The sequence below is a fragment of the Sciurus vulgaris genome (assembly GCF_902686455.1).
Source record: "Sciurus vulgaris genome assembly, chromosome: 4".
NCBI lineage: Eukaryota > Metazoa > Chordata > Mammalia > Rodentia > Sciuridae > Sciurus > Sciurus vulgaris.
This window is the reverse complement of record NC_136464.1, coordinates 82,519,667-82,539,800: the sequence shown is the minus strand read 5'-3', so window position 1 is coordinate 82,539,800 and position 20,134 is coordinate 82,519,667. Positions and strand designations below refer to the sequence as shown.

General features: G+C 36.5%; 1 protein-coding gene across 4 annotated transcripts in view; it reads left to right on the top strand.

The window, feature by feature from the left end:
- Positions 1-20,134, top strand: part of ASAH2 (N-acylsphingosine amidohydrolase 2) — a 98,940-nt gene that overhangs the window by 44,994 nt on the left and 33,812 nt on the right. For 3 of the 4 annotated variants that reach the window (XM_079138297.1, XM_079138299.1, XM_079138298.1), the window contains 5 exons: positions 239-415; positions 1,681-1,808; positions 3,054-3,131; positions 15,740-15,860; positions 17,442-17,567. In XM_079138297.1, coding sequence (XP_078994423.1) covers positions 239-415; positions 1,681-1,808; positions 3,054-3,131; positions 15,740-15,860; positions 17,442-17,567 — 630 coding nt within the window. Of the gene's footprint in view, positions 1-238; positions 416-1,680; positions 1,809-3,053; positions 3,132-15,739; positions 15,861-16,386; positions 16,533-17,441; positions 17,568-20,134 lie in introns of those variants that run through there. The other variant, XM_079138300.1, reaches the window with a different exon arrangement.

Below are 20,134 nucleotides of genomic sequence, written 5' to 3'. Positions count from 1 at the left end.
AATGTATAAAAAAATACCTAGGATTGTGCTTGCACACAGAAATCTATACAATGTTAGTGATTGCTATAGCTGTTATTGTCATTCTTATTACTGTTACTATGATGATAAAGAGAGTGAAGGGCCACATGAAAGGGGTATGGAAGGGATGGATCAGTGATTGAATTCAGGAGAGTCTTTTCTCATGCTGAGTTTGTATGTTATCCCCCTTGTTGGTTCTCTTTTTCTTTTTTTCCTAAAGGTCCTGAACAGACTGCAGAGCAAATATGGCTCCCTGTACAGAAGAGACAATGTTATCCTGAGTGGCACTCACACACATTCAGGTCCAGCAGGATATTTCCAGTACACTATATTTGTCATTGCCAGTGAAGGATTTAGCAATCGAACCTTTGAGTATATGGTCACTGGTATTGTACAGGTAGGCAAAGATTCCCCAAGGCAGTTCCTTATCCTTCTTACTGGTGTTTTAGGAGTGAGTTGGTGTGATACAGAGAATCCCTCTAGGATCCAGGTGTGACAAGTCTTAGCACCTCCCGGTCTTTTTCCTTCCTGAGTCCCTTTTGCTTCTGGTTCTGAGCCATGGACTATTAGGCAAGAAGCACTGATTGATAGGAACAGGAGGCTTCTATGGCAGTAAGCCCCAGGCTATTATCTAAGGAGACAGAAAACACTTATAAATTATAAGGCCCCACATGGTCTGTTCTGTGCACAAAGTCACATGGAAAGGAACTTATCGAGGAACTACAGTTTCAAATAAATCTAATATTTTCTTATATTTCCCAAAGAATAAAGAGAATACAATTGGTAAAAACACATCCCCATTCTCAAGTCCTCCTCAGCAGATGCAAACCCCCTGGAAACTTCTCACCAATACCCTCAAGCTCCTCGCCTTTCCTAGCTCAGCTACCTTTTCCTCCCCTCTTCCCTGTATTCCAGCTAATTTTTTTTGCACAGTATTCTTGTTTATGTTGTTTTTCCCCCCTTGGCCTTCCAGGTTTAGTCTCTGTTTCCTCACAAAGTCACCCCCAAATTTCACCTGGCAAAGGTAGAATTCTCTTTACAACAGCGTTTTTCACAGTGACTAGCAATGTGTTCTTCACTTATACATTTCATAGGTGGCAATAAGCATTAAATATAGAGCACTTTAATAAAATAGATGGAAAAATATCACAATGCATCACCCACTGTGATAGTTTGTTTTATGAACTTTTGTCTTAGGATGCATATGTTGGTGTGTAATAAGTTATGATGAAAAATGTATCTCTCACTATGGTTTCAGTTAAAAAAAAAAGTTTGAAAACTCTACCTTAGAAAGTGGTGGGATGGAGAGGGCAGGGAGGGTGGAACACTGGTATGTTAACAAGTCTTGCCCCAGTGTCTTGGGAGTCAAGTCTCCCATATTGGCCATCTGAAGGGCAGTTCTGAGAGCAGAGGAGGCAAGAGCTAATGGGCACTCTGCTTACCTATGCACAGCACTTCCTCTGTCTCAGCCCTGAAGGCCATCTGTTTACCTACAGATGACACAAGCCACGTGGCTTTTCAGCTTTTATCCCACGTGGGGACATCTTACAGACAAAGGAAATTGTTCACAGGGCTCTTCTTTTACATTGACTAAGTCATCATCTACACCAGGATGTCGAAGCTTACAACACACCCACCCCTTTGTCTTTTTTGAACTTTCAGAGCATCGAGATAGCACATGCAAACATGAAACCAGGCAAAATATTCATCAATAAAGGAGATGTAGATGGTGTACAGATCAATCGAAGTCCTACATCTTACCTTAAGAATCCACAGTCAGAGAGAGCAAGGTAAGGGGAAATAATCAAAAGAATATCATTGCATTTTCTTTGAGAAAATCCTCAGAAACAAAAAGTGAATGTAGAAATGAATACCAGCAAACCCCCCCCCCCCCCCCCCCCCCATATATCTCTGTCCTTTATTGGCCCAGGGAGCCATGGTAGATGTTTAAAGCACTCTGGGCTTTGAAATCAGACACAAGTATGGTCTCAACTTAGCTTTACCACTTTTGGGTTGTGTGACCTTTAGGGAGTTACTTAATTTATTAACTCTCAATTTCATCATCTGTGAAATAGAGATTAAAATGTGCATAACACATCTTTGTTAAATTAATGAATAGCTCTTTTATTATGTGTTATCTAGAAGAAATCATCTTAGTTCACTAGAGTAGGGCAAGAGAGACAAGATAAAAAAAATTAAAAATAAAGCCAGGCATGGTGGTACACACCTGTAATCCCAGCTCAGGAGGCTGAGGCAGGAGGATTTTGAGTTCAAAGCCAGCCTCAGAAAAGTAAGGCACTAAGCAACTCAGTGAAACCCTGTAACTAAATAAAATACAAAATAGGGCTGAGGATGTGGCTCAGTGATCAAGTACCCCTGAGTTCAAATCCCAGTTACCTGTTCTCCCCCAAATAAAGAATCTGGAAGGAAAAGCAAAAAATAAAACAAATATAACTAAATGGAACAACTAAGGGAGATTTTTTTTTTTTTCAAATCTGTTACAGGTTTGTAACACTATGGCAGTATACAACAATATCTCAGTCTCAACTTGACTTTGACATTTTACATTTCCCTGCATATTTTTCAATTGCATTCAGAGGTATTGATTTTTAGAAACTATAATCTGATTTATCTTGAAAGTACATAAAGAAACACTTAAGTTACAGGTCTTGAATGATTTTGGCTTTGCATACTCCTGCACATTCCAAGAGATTCCATTAAAAGTTGATAGAAATAGAAATGTCAAAGACAAATCATTTTCTAAAAGTAATGCCTATATGTTATATAATCTTACATATATTGTATAAAAATATATAGTTCAACTCTAGTCAGTTTACTTAGTACTCCTAACATCAATCGTAATTATAAACCATTTCCTTACTGAGGAATGAGGTACTGGATGGGGTTCACAGAACTGTTACTTTTCAAGGAATCTCACTAAGAGGTATTTTTATTTTTCTATCAGCTTTTATTATTTGCCATACACGAGGGCCAGTCTCTAACATAGAACTAAGTTTCTTTGTTTCACTGACTAGGTATTCTTCAAACACAGACAAGGAAATGGTACTCTTGAAAATGGTGGATTTGAATGGAGATGACATGGGCCTTATCAGGTACTCTATTTTCTCTTTCTTCCTTTTTTCCCCTTGTTTAAACTTGTCTGGAGATCTTTCCTTAATTACATGGAGGGAAAAAAGAGACTAGAATAGTACCCACAGATGGTGAGAAAATATAAGTGGTTAAGAGTTCAAACTTGGAGTCAGACACAACTGGGGAGCAGTAATGGGACTTTGGGCAAGGTTCTCAGTCTCTCAGACCTTAGTGTGTCCCCTATAAATTTGGGCTGATATAAGGATGACAAGTGAGGGGTCCTGGTGAGATTCTGAGCACAGTATCTGGCACATGTCATAAAGACACAGTAAATGTTGATGCTTATTACTTTATCAGATAGAAAGCTTCTATGGTATGGACAGTTATTTCTTGATAAAATAAGAAAATAACCTGACAAATCAGGCAAGTGACTATGGGTTTAACATTATTTATATTTTCCTAAAAGGATTAAATATAATGCAGGACAGTGCCAATTAGGAATAGGACAGAACTGAGCAGATAAGGTAGAATTATAGCTCAGGACATATTTTAACACTGTTATCTGGCAGTAACAGCATATGGGAAAACAGATCTGGTTTACTTCAAAAAGCATGAATTTGCATTCCTATGTGATTTTGGTCACTGAAATTGGACCTCTTCAAGCATTGACTGGGTAATGTCCACACTTTGACCTGTGGACTTATGTATGATACAAAAATGCCCCCAAAGAAATTCATAATAGTGCTTGGGTATTAGAGTCAAATGGCTTGGATTTGCTCTGGACTCTCATCCTTATTCACTGTGTGACTTTAGGCAAGTTATATGACTACTCTGTCTCCCAGTTTTCTTATCCCTAGGCCATTTTGAGCATTCTATGGGAGGAAGTGAGTCCTTGAAATATTGATAAGTATTAGAGTGATGGCAAAGGGTTGGCCAAGTAGAATCATGAAATATCTAAGTGAAAGATTTTATGTGAGTAAAACTAAAAGCAAATTTTAAAAATTAAAGTAAATTAAAAGTAACCAAGTACTGAAGAAAAATAAAGACCATGACACAAAGTATATCACATACACAATTTGACCCTAAAACTAGGTGGAGGACATCAAGGTGATAAAGAATTCAGGTTTCAGGGTGAGGCTAACTTGGGTTCATGTCTAATCTCTCTTGTCACTTAGCCTTATGGCCTAGGGAAAATAACACCCACTTAGACTTCAGTTATTCTATTTGAAAGTGGGAATAATAATACTGTGTAGGGTTGTTTGAGGATTAAATGAGATAATGCATTCATAGACATGCTTGGCATAGACAACATAATCCTTTGAGCTAAAAGGCAAGGAATAGAATATAATTTGACCTCTTCTAAATAACTCCATTATTGGCATATAAAAGTGCTTGAAACTCTTAGCATTGGAATTCCTTTTTGGGGTGTAAAATGAGATCACTAAAAACTCCCTGAGAAACTTTGCTATGTGGGCTGACATGATAAAATTTATTCTTCCATTAAAATAAATTCATCTATTGATTATTTGTCACCTAGTATTTAACTCAGAATTTCTAAATGTCAGTCGTGTAAATGCATTGCTTTGGATAGATGAATAAGACATGGTTCCTATCTTCATGGGTCTTACAGGTTAGTGGGGTAACTAAAGTGAACAACAAGATAAATAGATAGGTTACCATAAGATAAACCAGATGACCAAAAGTGCTATTGTGTGGGTATAAATAAATTCTATGGGACTTTGGAGTAGGTAGCTGTGAGTTCTTGGAAGCACTGTGGAAGGTTTCCAAGAGAAAATGACATTGGAGCTGGACCTTGAAGGAGTCATGGAATTTCTCAAGGCATCATGAAAAACAGTGAGTTCTGAGGTAGAGTGTGTGCTAGGTCAGAGAGTAGGTGGGAAATGAACAGGAAAGTTAAGGAAAATCTAGATTACAGATCATGTTCGTGTGGAATTTGATTAGAACACAAATCTCTGACAAGTTATGTTGAATACATCATGTTTGCTGGGAGAAGGTGGCTTTTGCTTTGTTTTAGCTAGCTTTTTCACTGCTGTGACTAAAAGACCTGACAAAAAAATTTTAGAGAAGGAAAAGTTTATGTGGCTCATGGTTTTAGAAGTCTCAGTCCATGAATGGCCAACTCCATTCTTCAGGATCTGAGGTGAGGTAGAACATTATGGCAGAATTATGTGGTGGAGGAAAACAGCTCAGGACTTGGCACCAGGAAGTCTTTGAAAGAGAGACAGACACTCCCCTCACCACTGACAAAATATATTCCCCAAAGGCATATCCCTGAATGACCCACCTCTAGCCACACCCTACCTGTTTATAGTTACTACTCAGTTAATCCCTAGCAGAGGATTAATGCACCAATTAGGTTAAGGCACTGAGAGCCCAATCATTTCACCTCTACCCTTTCTTGCATTGTCTCATACTTGAGCTTTTGGGGGATACTTCATCTCTAAGCCATAACATCCTTATAGTTTCTATTTAACCTCTTGTACTGATGGTTGATGCTATTCATGATTTCCTTTTATTAGTTTTTGAATCATTTAACAATGGGAAAATGTAAAAATGCTAGTTTTTTTTTTTTTTTTTGCCAGATGTTCTTTGTTCCTTTGCATATAACTATTACATATCTGGAAGTCTCAGGGTCAATGGTCAAGGTTATAGCAAAACTTTTCCATCTGCTGTACTTAATATCCTGTAATAACTTTCCATTGTTTCTATAGCTGCCATATGTTATCCTTGATATAACTGCTCCTGCAATTGCCTCTGGTTGCATAGTGATAATTACTCTTTGGATACATTAAAAATGATGTAAAACACAAAGTCAAATCTGGGTTGTTAAGTAATTCAGCCACCACATGTAGGTGTCTGCTGTTAGGCAGAATCCCAATGTGTGAGGAGTTTCGAAATACAGAACCAGAATTCCAAAGCATGGAGATGTTCTAGCTCAACCTTCAGCTGGGAAACAAAGGTGATGTGACCTGCCAATGTCACAGCTAAGACACACTGAAACCCTATCAAAGTTCATAATTTCTTCCTACTTTTATTTTTGTTTTTATTCCTTTAGTCAACAAGTCTGCAATAGGCACCTAATATGTGCCATCCATACTTTCAGTCCTTGGAATGATGCATTCCCTGGCCTTAGAATCAGGAACCAAATACCTTGGAATCATATGCCTATGTTTGTGCTCCTTGAATGAATGCCTTAAATTCTCCGTGACTTTTCCACATTTCTCAATATGGATATTCTATCTTTTTTTACAAAGAGATTATTACTCATTCACTCATTCATTTATTAAATCTGTGTGGAATGTGTGTGTCATGAACTGAGCTAATCCCAGGAATACAATCATAAGCAAAATCAGACAGTTGTTGCCCTTCCAGTCTACTGATGGAGACAGAGGATATATAAATAGACATAAAATACACATAAAATTTACAATTGGATTAAGTACTAATTTAACAAATTATATAATAGTAATAATAATAATAATAATAATAATAATAATGTTATATACTAAATTATAATTAAGTTAAGTAGGAAGGAAGATGTGTAGAGCTATCTTGAAGGAATTTGCTGTTGTCAGAAGTTTGGAAAATGTTTCCCTGAGGAAGAGACAAAAGCTGAAGGAGGAATAGGAATTAATTGGCAAAAGGGGGTATGGAAAAGAAAAGTTAGCACAGTGGGAGAAATATGTGTATAAGACCTGGGATCCTTTCGGAGAACTGCTGGGAAGTCTGTGTGTCTGGAGCACAGAGGAAAAGGGTCAGGGTGTTGTGAGATACAGCAAAAGATTAGATGTCACAATGAAGATTTTGATGTCTATACTAAGAGAAATGGAAAATCATTATAGTGTTTTAAGCTGGGATTGGGGGTAGGAACTACTGAAGGGTTAAGAAGAGCAGTGACTAGAGGAATGAAATAAATTTATGTGGTCAAATCTATTTTGTAGGTCAAAACCCTCTATAGTTGTCCATTCCTCACTTGACCTGTCAGGAAAATATCTGTACCTTTTTGGACATAGAGAGCATGCTGGGAATGTTCTGAATTTTGAATTAAAATATAAGCAAAATATAAGTGTAAGCAAAATATATACAAAATATACTTTGGGAAACTTTGGAAGGCACCCCAGAGTCTGTCATTCAGCAGAGACAAAACTGGGTCTTGAGAAATCCTGACATATTAAGACAGCACATGTATGAAGGAGGAAAGCAAAACAGAGGTTTAAAAAGAAAGAGAGAGAGAGAGAGAGAGAGAGAGGGAGAGAAAGTCACCGGGCAAGTAACCCAAATGGCAGTTTTGGTTAGTGAAAGAGCCAGGCCAGCCTGGTGAAAGCAGCCTTGAGAGTGGCAGCTCAGGAGATGGGTTTGGCCTACAACACAACAGCCAGCATCGTGCTTTTCTTCCCTTAAGTTCACAGGGGTGGCATGAATGCCTCTCCTCACTTCCCTTCCTTTCCTTTCTGGCAGCCCACTAGGAAGGAATCAGTTTGATGTGGTTCCTACTTATTGGAGTCACAGGGAAGATCTGAGCAGGTCTTTGAATGATTGCTTCATTGCCTTCTGTTTTATTTAATGCAAATCTTTGGATTCTTACAGAAAGGGGTCCTGTAAGGAGGCTTTTCAAAGACATTTTTAAAATAATAGGGTGTCAATTTATACAAGTTATTTGAATAATTTGTGTACAAACAGGAAAATTCAATTTGGAATTACACTAATTTATTTGAATTATATTGACTTACAGAACTCAGAAGGGTCCATGTGTTTAAATTTCCTCTACCTTCTCTAACTATGACTTTTTGAATCACAATATCTGTCTATACCGCTGCTTCTACTCTACCTTGTCCACTTTCCACAGTTCACTTGACCCCATTCAAATTGCAAATGTTAAAAACTTAGTCACTGCCATTCACAACACCATTTTTGACCTCTTTTTAAAAGTGTCTTCATAAATGCCTCCTCTATTTGTATTAACTCTGGTTTATAAAGCCCTGCTCTCTGCTGCCATATCACTGATTTTTTTTTTTTTTTCTTGTAAGTTCCAAAGCTTGACGCTATCTTCCTGCTCTGCCTCTGCTATCCACATGTCCACGTGCTTCTCCAGTGGAGCATAGGCCATGGGTGTGTAGTGAGCTTTCAGCCAGTGTCTGGTCCATTCTTATATAAGGAGAAGGTACTAGGTCAGGACTTTTTTGATGGCAAGGGTAATGACAGTTGACTGACAACAGAGATAAATCAGGCTTGTTAGAATGTCACAAGTTTAGAAAACAAAGCCATAAAAGCCAGTTGGCAGAAGACATTGGACTTGATTGTTGGAATGTTTTAACCTAACAAAATCTTTAAGGTTGTTATTTTTTTTCCAAGTGTTATTTTTTTCAGTATTTAAATAAGATATATTCACCATAAAAAAAAGCATGAAAGAATACATGAAAGTAGAAAGGAAAAAAATTCAACTCAAAATTATATTATCCCAAAGTATCCATGGTTAATATTCAGGTAATTTGCATCTGTTCTTTTTCCTATGTGGAGCTCATAAGAAGAAACAAGCGTGACTGCAAGGGCCTGCTGCAGAGTTGAAAGCTTATTTGGTTTTACTCACTTTGGGCCCTGGAACTTTAAAATACTATGAAAATATTAATAATGTTGTCTCCATGTATTAAGATAATCGTGGTTTTTCAGTTGCTTGCTTGTTTTTTTAGTGACTCTCTGAGTATCTAAAATTTTTTTTTTAAATTTGAAAGATAAATATAGTTAACTCAACTTTTTGTAGGTTAGAATTTGCCATGTCTGTTTTTTCTGTCATTTTCATTCACCCTTTTTTTTTTGTTCTTATGTTCACAAGTATCTCTTATGAATACCATATAGCTGTTTATTTATTTTGTATTTTGATTATCTTTCAATGAATGAGTTGAATCTATTTTCAGAAATTGTGATTATTATGTGTCTGGACTTTTCTGTACCTCCCTGTTCTGTGTTATTCTATTAACATTTTGTTACATAGCCTTAGACTTTTCCCCTAAACATTTATAAAATTTTTATTTAAAAGATGAGATTTTAGTGTATATATAGTTTGATAATTTTTCTATTAGCACTGTATGTATATTATATATTTAGAATATATAATTACATATATTAGAATACACTCAACTAACCAATAATCATCAGGTGTTTAGGTTGTTTACTGTTTTTCCCATCATAAAATACATTGTGATAAAAATTCTTAAATAATGTTTGCCAATGATTCTCTAAGCTAAATTCATAGAAGTGGTATTGCTGAGCCACATGGAGTGTTTAAATTGTAAAGCTCTTCCTATAAACTGCCAAACAGCCCTCTAGAAAGGTTTTTCTGGTTTACACTCCTGCTGCAAACAGGAGCAGAAGGTTGTATCCCAGGCTCTTGCCAATCATGTGTGTTATCATACATTATAATAGTTGCCAAGCAACAGACTCAACAAAGCCAAATTACTGTTGTTTTCCTTTGAATTTCCTCAGTTCCTAGTTGGTTTGAATTTAAAAAAAAAAAAAAAATCTTCTCGGCTATTTCATGGTTTTGTTTTGTTGATCACTTAATCATATCAGTTAGGGCTCAAGAATTCTGATTTCCATAACTTGATGAAATTCACCCAAACAAGATCTCTCTCCAGTATCCTTCTGGAGAGGGTGTTTTAAAATTTGTTATGATTATATTTTGAGGGGCCTCTTTTCATTCAGTATTTTTGAAGATAAGGAATGGGTTAGTTGAGCTGGCAGACATCTTCCCAGGATGCTGGCCACCATGTTTACCTGTAACTGCAGAAGAACTCTTTGCCTTTCTTCAATCTGAAGAGTGCAGTCTTTATTCATTACTTCTGTTGGTTTAAAATTCAGGTTATCCTTGGGTAGAATGCTGGGCCTCAAAGTCCTTCCAGTATAACATTATCAGTGAAACACCCTTTCCTTTCTTTCCTCCCAATAATTTGTAGTTGGGTTGGGTGAGGAGGATTGTGAGGGAGGTGACAGAGAGGTGTGTTGATCAAAGCAATGAATGCCAAGTACCACAACAAATAGAAGGTAAAATTCCAGTAACTCCCCACATTACAGACCTATTTCCTGTTCCTGTAAAGTCTCCTGCAGGTGGGATAGTCCTTCTGCACAGTACAGATTGGCCAGAACTATTCACATGCTCCCACCCTCCAAGTGAGACTGGGACACAGAAAAGCCAATGGATGTTTTATGAGCCCTCAAATATCTGCCACAAGAGGGCAGAGAATCCTCATATAATTATTTCATGCTCATGTCCTATGGTACCCATGCACCATATATTGCAGCATTTTATCAGTCTTATGATCACATATGTATTATGCTCAGAGTTTTATGCCCTTCCTCATCATCATTATCATCATCTGTAGTAGCAGTAGCATCATCAACATCATCATAGTGAACATTTATTCCATTCTTGGTATAAGATCATCTTTGTGCTAAGCACTTTACTTGTGTTAGTTCTTTTAAGTATCAAATGTTGTGAGGTGGATACTGCTATTATCATTATGTTACAGATGGGAACATTGGAGGTTCAAATAAGTTAAGTAACTTGTACCCAACTCCAGAACTGGAAAGCTTGGCCACAGTAGTATATGACCTCTGTATTAGTTTTCAAGGGAAGCCACACATTATGCCAGACTGGGTGCCTCAAAACAACAGAAATGTATTGTCTCACAGATCAGGAGGCCCAAAGTCCAAAATCAAGGCATTTGCAGAGCTTGTTCTTTCCAGAGGTTCTGAGGGACAACCTGTTCCTTGTCTCTCTCTTAACTTCTAGTGGTTACCATCAATTCTTGGCTTCCTTGGCTTATAGATACATTACTTCTATCTCTGCTTTCATCTTCATATCACTTTCTTCTTTGGGTGCCTCTGTTTTTTCCCTCTTGTTATAAGAATATTGGTCATTGGCTTTAGAGACTACTAAGTATTGTCTTAGTTAATCTTTACCTTGATTATATCTATAAAGATCCTATTACAAAATAAGTTACACTGTGAAGTTCTAGATAGACATAAATTTTGGGGGGATACTGTTCAACCCGTCATAGCCTCCTATATCATGTTTATACAAAGAGCTCCTATATTACCATGAATCTTCATAAACACAACCTTCGAATGGATGAACAATATTCTGTTTTCCTATTTAGTTTCTAGAAGGCCACAGCTGGTACATAGGCTCCTGAGAATAAATCTTACAGTCATACCCTTCCTGGGCTTGGTGAGCTATGCAGGGGCTGGATTTAAACCATTTTTTATATAGTCCAACTTACACGCTAGACCTAGAGGCCCAAGTCTGAGAGAGTGAAACTTGACTTTCACTGAGGTTCTATTAGTTTATGGCACCATTTTTTCTGTTTCACAGTAGAGAATACACAATGTCTGAATTGAAAGAGTTCCTAGAGATCTAGTTCTCCAAATGCCACAGTCACCCAGGAGAAGAACATCATTATTCTATATTGTGCTTGTCACAGCTTTCAATTGCTGTGACAAAATAGCTCAGAAAATCAGTTCTAAGGAGGAAAGATTCATTTATGATTTCAGAGGGTTTAGTCCGTGGTCACTTGGCTCTGTTGTTTCTGGTCCTGTGGTGAGACAAGGAGCAGGTAGTGGAACTAAGTGGCTCACCTCATGGTGGCTAGGAAGCAAAAGAGAAAGAGGGAAGGGACTGGGAACAAAATATACTCTTCATGGGCATGCCCTCAGTGATCTACTTTCTCCTAACAGCCTCCACCACAAGTGTCCACACCTCCCAAGTGCCCATTAAGTTATGAATCCATCAATGGGTGGGTCCACTGAAGGGGTCAGAGCCCTCATAATCCAGGTACCTCCCCAAGGCACCACCTCTGAATACTGCTGCAATTGGGACCAAGCCTTCAATATATGAGCTTTCAGAACACTTCAGACACTTTAGAAACAAACCATAACACATATATATATATATTTTAAAAAGGGTCTCCCTAAGTTGCTTAGGGCCTCACCAAATTGCTGAGGTTGGCCTTGAACTTGTGATTCTCCTGCTTTAGCCTTCTGAGCTACTGAGATTACAGGCATGTGCCACCATGCCAACCAAAACATATATTAATATGCTGCTTATTGATTCATAAAATATGGTTGGGATTTGTTATTTTCCATTCTCAGGAATGAAGATCCAAGAATTTTAATTGGCTTTGCTACAAACTAAGTAAAATCTCTAATCCTTTGACTTTCCTCAGTCCTCTTGATTGTACCATACTGGTTGGGGCAGAGGCCTGTATCCCATTTTCCATGCAGGTGTGACATCATCATTATTTTAAAATGTTTATTATCTGGAACATGTTCATCCTTTTAGTTCTGTATTTGAACATCTTCTGAAACTAACTAAGCCTTTCTTACTCTCCTTTGAACTTTTCTTTGAACTTTACTTTTCAGCAGATAAAATAAATCGTAAATATGGACTTTTAAAATTAAATGACCACCTCTTTGTATTTTTTATAAATATTCATCTATTATCATAGTACTTTCAGGCATGCTGTGGCATGCCTGATATTTAAACAACATATTTCAAAGGAAAGAGGAGAAAAATATACAACATCTTCCTTTCCTGCAATACAAATAACTTTTTTTGTGTGTGGGGGGGATATTGGTTTTGCACTTTTGTAGATAAAACCTTCAACTGATTTTCTCAGAGCTGAAATAAATAGGAAGTCATCTGTAATCTAACTACTAGACTAAAATCTACTTAGCATTTGCTTCCTCCACAGATACTTTGTGGATAGTTTTAACTTTCTTGCTGCTGGCGAACACCCCTAATTCTGAGTTCCTTGGGGTTTAAAACAATGCCTGTTCCACTCTTGGCTCCCAATAAATTCATCTGCTGCTGTTCCTTGCTGTTATCCATTCTGCTTTGGCCACACTGTCTACCCAATCTCTGTACATGCCACACTTTTCCCAGCTCTATGCCTTTACAGGTGTTATTTCCTCTGCTAGGAATACATCTGTATTGAGTTCTTGACAAGTTCCTATTCATGCTTTAAGACTCAGCATTTCTCAAGGGCAAGATGAAGTCTCATTCATCCTTATTTTCCTAGTGCCTGGCACAGAGTCAAAGTTAACTAAACTTGTATGCAATCAACAAATGAATAAAGGGAAGGGAAAGAACCAGTATCCCATTGTGAATAAGAGCTAATATATAGTCTGACAAACCTGGATTCACAGTACTGTTTCTCAACTTAATGACTGTGTGACCTTGTTCAGGTTACTTCCCTACCCTGAGACTTAGTTTCCTTCATTGTAAAATGAGAATAGTAATAGTGGAAGAACTTAACTCAAAACATTCTTTTTATTTTTTCCTTGTGGTACTGGTCACTGAACCCAGAGACACTCTACCACTAAGCCACATCCCCAGTCGTTTTTATTTTTTATTTTGAGACAGGGCCTCACCAAGTTGCGCAGGCTGACTTAGAATTTGAGATTCTCCCACCTTATCCTCCCAAGTTGTTTCAAAAGATTCTTATGAGAATAAAATTAGACCCTTATTTAAAGTCTTTGCCTAATATGTGCTAGATAACATCCAGTGTTGAGAGAATTGTTCTGCAGCGTGTGTCCTTTGTTCGCAATGGGGAGATGGTGGTGTGGCTGAATGGGACCGACTTCAGCTTGGTCAGGTCAGACTGAGATATTTCAGTTATGAAACTGGCATGGCCATTGCCACATTTTCCTTCTAAATGAAACAGAGCAAAATTCCAAAAAATCAAAGTCCACCTAACTGGAAAACAGTTGATTCAAATTTATTTTGACACTATAGTTTTAAGAGAAGAGACACCCTACCCCCACACAGAGAAAACAAAGAGAAGGGTTTTCTGAAATACAAAAAAATCTTGCAATTAACTTCTGGAGGATGATCTTAGATTATCTCCAGCCCAAACTTCTCTTTGTACAGTGGTAAATAGTCATCACAGGGACCTAATTCAGTTTACCGACTGGTGATTTGGCCTGATATTGTGCTTTAAAAATTCGAGATGATTGCCAACATGAAATAAAACACTGTTACAGAAAATTTCAATATGTACCAATTTAGAGTGAATTGGGGTAATGATTCTCCATGTGGCTATCAACTGCTTCAATGTCATGGGCAGTACTCTGCCATTCTGTTTCATTGCTCCTCTCCCTTTGTGTTCATTTTGCTATTTAAAGCATATAAAATATATATTTATTTCATTCAAATATTTTAGTGAATATCTCTGTTAGATAAAGATTTCTTTTTTAGAAAAAATGCGTAACTACAAATCATCATCACAACCAACAAAATTAAAAATAATGTCTTAAAAAGATCTAATACCATGTTTGCATTCAGTTCTTCCTGATTATTTCCATAGTCTTTTTTTTTTTTTTTATAGTTGTTTTTATTTGAATCAGAATCCAAGCCTACATTTCTTGGGTTTGTGTATTAAGTTTTCTAATGCGTACCAATTCTCAATTTTGTTTCTTGTTTCTATGCTATTTACTTGTTGAATAATCTTAAAGCACCCCCCTGCCGACACATATCTGTTGAACCACAAAATACATTTTTTAAAAAATCTCGTTTCAGCTACTTGAGAGGCTGAGGCAGGAGGATTACTTGAGCCCAGGAGTTTGAAGTCAGACTTGGCAACAGAGTGAGACCCTATGTAGAAAAAATAAATCTAAATGAACCTGAAACTTTGTGAACTGGCATCTCTTTCATCTTAAGCATTCTGCTTCACTCTTTCCTTCTATAAATATCTTTTTAACTTGTATGGTGGTTTGATCTTACAAAAGTCACTGGATAAGGATTTACAGACCGCGATTTGAGTCATATTCCTCTATGAAAAGGGGGGGTCATCATTTTGCATCTCTGAGTCAACTATGCAGATGGAGGTAAAACAGTCTATCAGGGTTGTTGGGAAGTTCAAATAAAGTAACAGATGTGAAATTAATTTGTAAACTATATATCTCTGTACTTAAGCAAGCTATTACTATGCATAAAGATATGCTGAATTATGCATAACATCCTCTTTCACGCCTCCATGGATTTACAGTGCTATTCCTTCTCTCTATAATGCCCTTAAGAATTAATTGCTAGTCATTTGTGGTCTCTGAATACTTTATGCCTATTTTCTTTTTACCATTTGTCACACTGTATTAAGGCCATTCATTCACATCTGTCTTCTGTGAGATTCTGAGAGCACACCACCACTTATTGTGCTTGGTATATAGCTGACCCTCTGTACAAATCTATTGAATTGGACTGGATTGATTTGAATAGTTATCATCTTTGTGCCTGTCTTGAAGGACAAAGTCTACACCTCTATAATTATTAAAAAATGTCATCTGGTAACTGGCCAGTCTTGGTGCTTGTTAAGAACTGATGATGATGATGAAGAAAGTTCATGAAAATAAAATGGCATTCTGTATTTTTAATTTAAGAAAATGATTAGATTTCTTGAGCACATTATTTTTAATTTAAGTTCATTTCCAATCTAACTACGGAAAGCCTCCATTTTTAAATTCTTTTTCGTGCTGGAGAAAACTGAAGCTCCCAGTCTTCAGTTTTGGCTCCAGTTCTCAGGTTCTCTTGATTAACCTGGGGCTTCTTGTTCTCTTCCAGCTGGTTTGCCATTCACCCGGTCAGTATGAACAACAGCAACCATCTTGTAAATAATGACAATATGGGCTATGCATCTTACCTTTTTGAGCAAGAGAAGAACAGAGGATATTTACCTGGACAGGTGAGAATTTATGTCATTGAAAGTTTCATCTTAATTCATAGGGTGTCATCATTCATGCAATGGTTAGAATAGCTAATTTATATTTTTAGAATAAAGTGTCATTATGGACCACACATATGCTTGGATAGAAAGAATTTGCAGTTCTACCTAATAGGAAAAGAAAAATTTTTAATGATTAGTAAACCATTTGCTGTTTGTGGCCAGATACTACTTATATTTTAAAGTTACAATCAGTTGCATGATAAAGAGTAAGGTCAAGATTTTTATAATATATAATAGTTTTGACCTAGCTGGAAATGAGATAAACTATGCTGATGTTACCTTTTTTTTTTTTTTTTTTTCCCTGTGGTGCTAGGCATTGAACTCAGGGACTTGTGCAAGCAAGGCAAACACTCTATCAACTGAGCTAACATTCCCAGCTCTGATGTTAATTTTTGTTTTCAGAACCTTCAAAGTATTAAGCACCTTCTTAATGGTGAAAGAATCCTGAATGAGGATAGGTGATGAGTCCTTTTCACTGGACCACACTTTCCTCTTAATGATGAAATTCCTTTCATTTTCCTACAATAAGGACTAAGTTAGAGACAACCTTAATCCATCAGACTTGTTTAGTAGCTTTGGAACTCAGTAAGTGAGAAGATAAGACTTGGGGGCACCAGGAAGCCAGTCCAGGTACTGCAGGAACTCTTCATCTGTGGGCAAATTAGTAAATACAAAGTGGAAGGAGGCACCCTGTTCTACCTGATCACTGCACACAAACACCAAATGCAGAGGAATATAGGACTGGATAGATTCCCAGGCCCTCACCTAGAATGAACGTTATGTTATAAATACAGTAGCCCCACTAGCATTCAGTCTGGTGTTTTAGCCTCTTATTGACAAAACGCTTCTTTATTTTCACCTCTGTTTTAGGGAAAGAAAAGAGGTTCCAATTTATGATCATTGCCTGAGTGCTAGACACTTTGATATGAATTGTCTTTTTAGTATCAAAAAAGGCATATGATTTCCAATGCTTAGTTATCACATTTTCTAAGAAAAATTTAGACATTTAAGATGGAATGGTAGACCAGTTGGGTCAAGGCTGATAATGACTCTAACCAGGCTGGAGAAATAGAGGAAAGATTCAAAGAAGGGTGGATAGGATGTTTAGGTTCAGTTTTACAAAGGGAAGTCTGCATTTGCTCTTTGCTTTTTGCCCATTACAACATTTTTCAAAAGGGTAAATGTACCTCTGCACTCCAGATAAAAGACTAGACACTGGATTGGTAGGTCTACATTTCATTGTTGTTACACAGTGTATTTCTTGTCTCAGTGTTTCTGTTTGAGGCATAAATTTGAAACTCACCCTCCTTGAAATGACTCTGTCGATAATTGGAATATTTTCAGTAATAATATATGTGTACTGACTGTAATGTGAATCTTCTCAGAAATGAAAAATGTCCTCAGAATATTGTATATTCTCTTTTTATTGTCAGCAAATGATTTTGAATAGTTTACTAGAGTGGATTGAATGCATCTTTAATGGAACTCATTATAGGAAGTAAGAAAGAATAAAAGATAATGGGGTGTTTCTTTCGGCAGGGACCATATGTAGCAGCCTTCGCTTCATCAAACCTGGGAGATGTGTCCCCCAACATTCTGGGCCCACGTTGTCTCAACACAGGAGAGTCTTGTGAAAATGCCAACAGCACCTGTCCTATTGGTGGGGTAGGTAAATAGGGCTCATGGAATCTTTGTTTCTGCATCTCATGTACACATCATGTTTGAACATTCATCATTAATTTATAAGTATGTTGTTCTCAGGTGTACACTGGCCTATTTAACTCAAGAACCTGCAGTTTTCCATTTGATTGACAATTAAGTTAAATGTCAGGGATTAAGTGTTCTTCCCAAATTTGGACAGTCTAAAACATTTTGCCTTGGAATTTCCCAAGTTTTAAGTTAGTACCAAAAGCTGCCTGCTGAGACATTTTTCACTGATTATAAATCACTGATTATAGTTTTTTAAAAAAATATAATATCAAAATTTCTTTCTTTTAATATCACAACCAAAAAAACTTGCCATAAAAAATCAAATAGCATGGACACACAGAGAGTAGTAAAAATTGAAAGTCTCCATTTACTCCCTTCCCTTCTCAGAATTTATTATTCTTGAAATTCTTCCTATGTGTTTATCCAAGCATTCATAAACAAATTTTTTTTTCACTTATAGAGTTTTTATTGGCCTAGGACTTGAGTTTTTCACATAATTTGCTTTAGAAATGTTTTTATGTCTGTGTCCTGATCTGTGTAAAAATTCTGAATGATGATAAAATTATACCATCATTTATTTAACTGCTTCCCTCCAGGGTTCATTCAGATCTATTTTCACTTTTGACAAGAGCTGTAAGTTGTTCATTTCTGGGTTCTTATTCTTTATGTGGTACTTTTGTTATACACTATTTCAGGGCTATTTTTTCTATTTGAGTCAACCACACTTACAATGAGCAATATTGTTTTAGCAATTGTACTGTACGCTATTTTTTTATATAGAAACTTTGCTACTCTTTCTTTGCAAAATTTTCACACATTATTGATTTGCAGTAAGTTTTGATTACTTGTTAAACTACAAAATTTTTAAGTGAAATAGTTAAATAAGTTCTACTTGCTTGCTATAGAATATTATGCATCAATTTAATGTTATATGTTGGAATATTGAATAATATGGGGAAAAACTCATGCTACTCAATGCCGAGTAAGAAAATCAGGATTTAATAGTGCATATTCAGTATAACTGCCGTTTTTCAAAACAAATGTGGTGTAGTAAAGAGACAAAATGAAATATTCTGAATCATTAACAGTGGTTTTTCTTTTTGGCACTATTATGGATGGTTATTATTCTCCAACTTATGCATTTTTATATTTTTTATAATGAGCATATTTTACTTCTATAACCCAAAAAAATTGCATTTATGTCCCCCTGTCCCTGAATTCTGTTTCTCTCTGTTCAGTGTTGGATTGGCTTTCCTCACATCCAGGAGTAATTTTATATAGCTTTTTATTTATCCATGACAGATATACATATGATTTTACCTATGTGGGATCATGCTATAATAATATTCTATGATTGGCCTCCTTATTTTCAATAAATATGCTCTAAATAACACTGCGAAGCTGATTTTATAATTTCTAGCTTAAAGTGTTATAATGTAGTTAATTCATCCTCTACTGATGGTTTTTTCCCTTCCCTTTCCCTTCCTTCACAGATGCTCTCTTCCTTGTTTTTTTCTTTCTTCATATAAGTATCACCCTCCTTTTCATGCTTGTTTTCACAGGTGCATGAATCCCAACTTAGAACAAATTCTTAAAAGTGAGTTTGCTGTCAAAGAAACAGTGTACCTACCACATGATCCATATTGTCCAATTGTTCCCTCAGTGATTTTCCACCAACCATGTATGAGTGTTGAGTCCCCAAACCCTCAAAAAGTTCTTGTCATCTGTGCCAATACAGTATGCAGAGTTATCTTTTTGTAGTTTACATTTCCATTTCACTATTTATGAGATTATTTATTTTAATATTGAATGACCATTTGTATTTCTTTGTGTATGTGTGTGTATGTGAATTACTTATTTCATCTGTATTCCATGGTGTATCCACTAGGATGCTTTTTACTTCAAATATGAGAAACACCAACTCAATATGGATGAATCAAAAAGCATTAATAAGGGTATTTTTCCTTTTTCTTTTTCTAATAATTGAGACAGTATTTTTACATCTTTATAGGGTATATTATAATGTCAGTACATGTATACAACATGTAACGATCAATCAGGGTAATAAGCACTTCCATCTCCTCAAACATTCAGCATTTTTATGTGTTGGGAATTTTGTATTCTTTTTAAAAAATTAAAAAAAAATATTCTAATTGGTTATACATGTCCATAGAATGCATTTTCACACATTGTACACAAATGGAGCATACCTTCTCATTCCTCTGGCTGTACATGGTGTTGAGTCACATCAGTAGTATAATCATACATGTATATAGGGTAATAATGTCTGTCTCATTCTGCCATCCTTCCCATCCCCACCACCCCACCCTCACTATGCATAATCCAAAGTTCCTTCATTCTTCCCTACCTATTCCCCACCCCACTATGGATCAGCATCTGCTTGTCAGAGAAAACATTCGGTCTTTGTGTTTTTTGGAATTGGTTTTTTTCACTTAGCATGATATTCTCTAGTTCCATCCATTTACCTGCAAATACCATAATTTCATTCTTCTTTAAGGCTG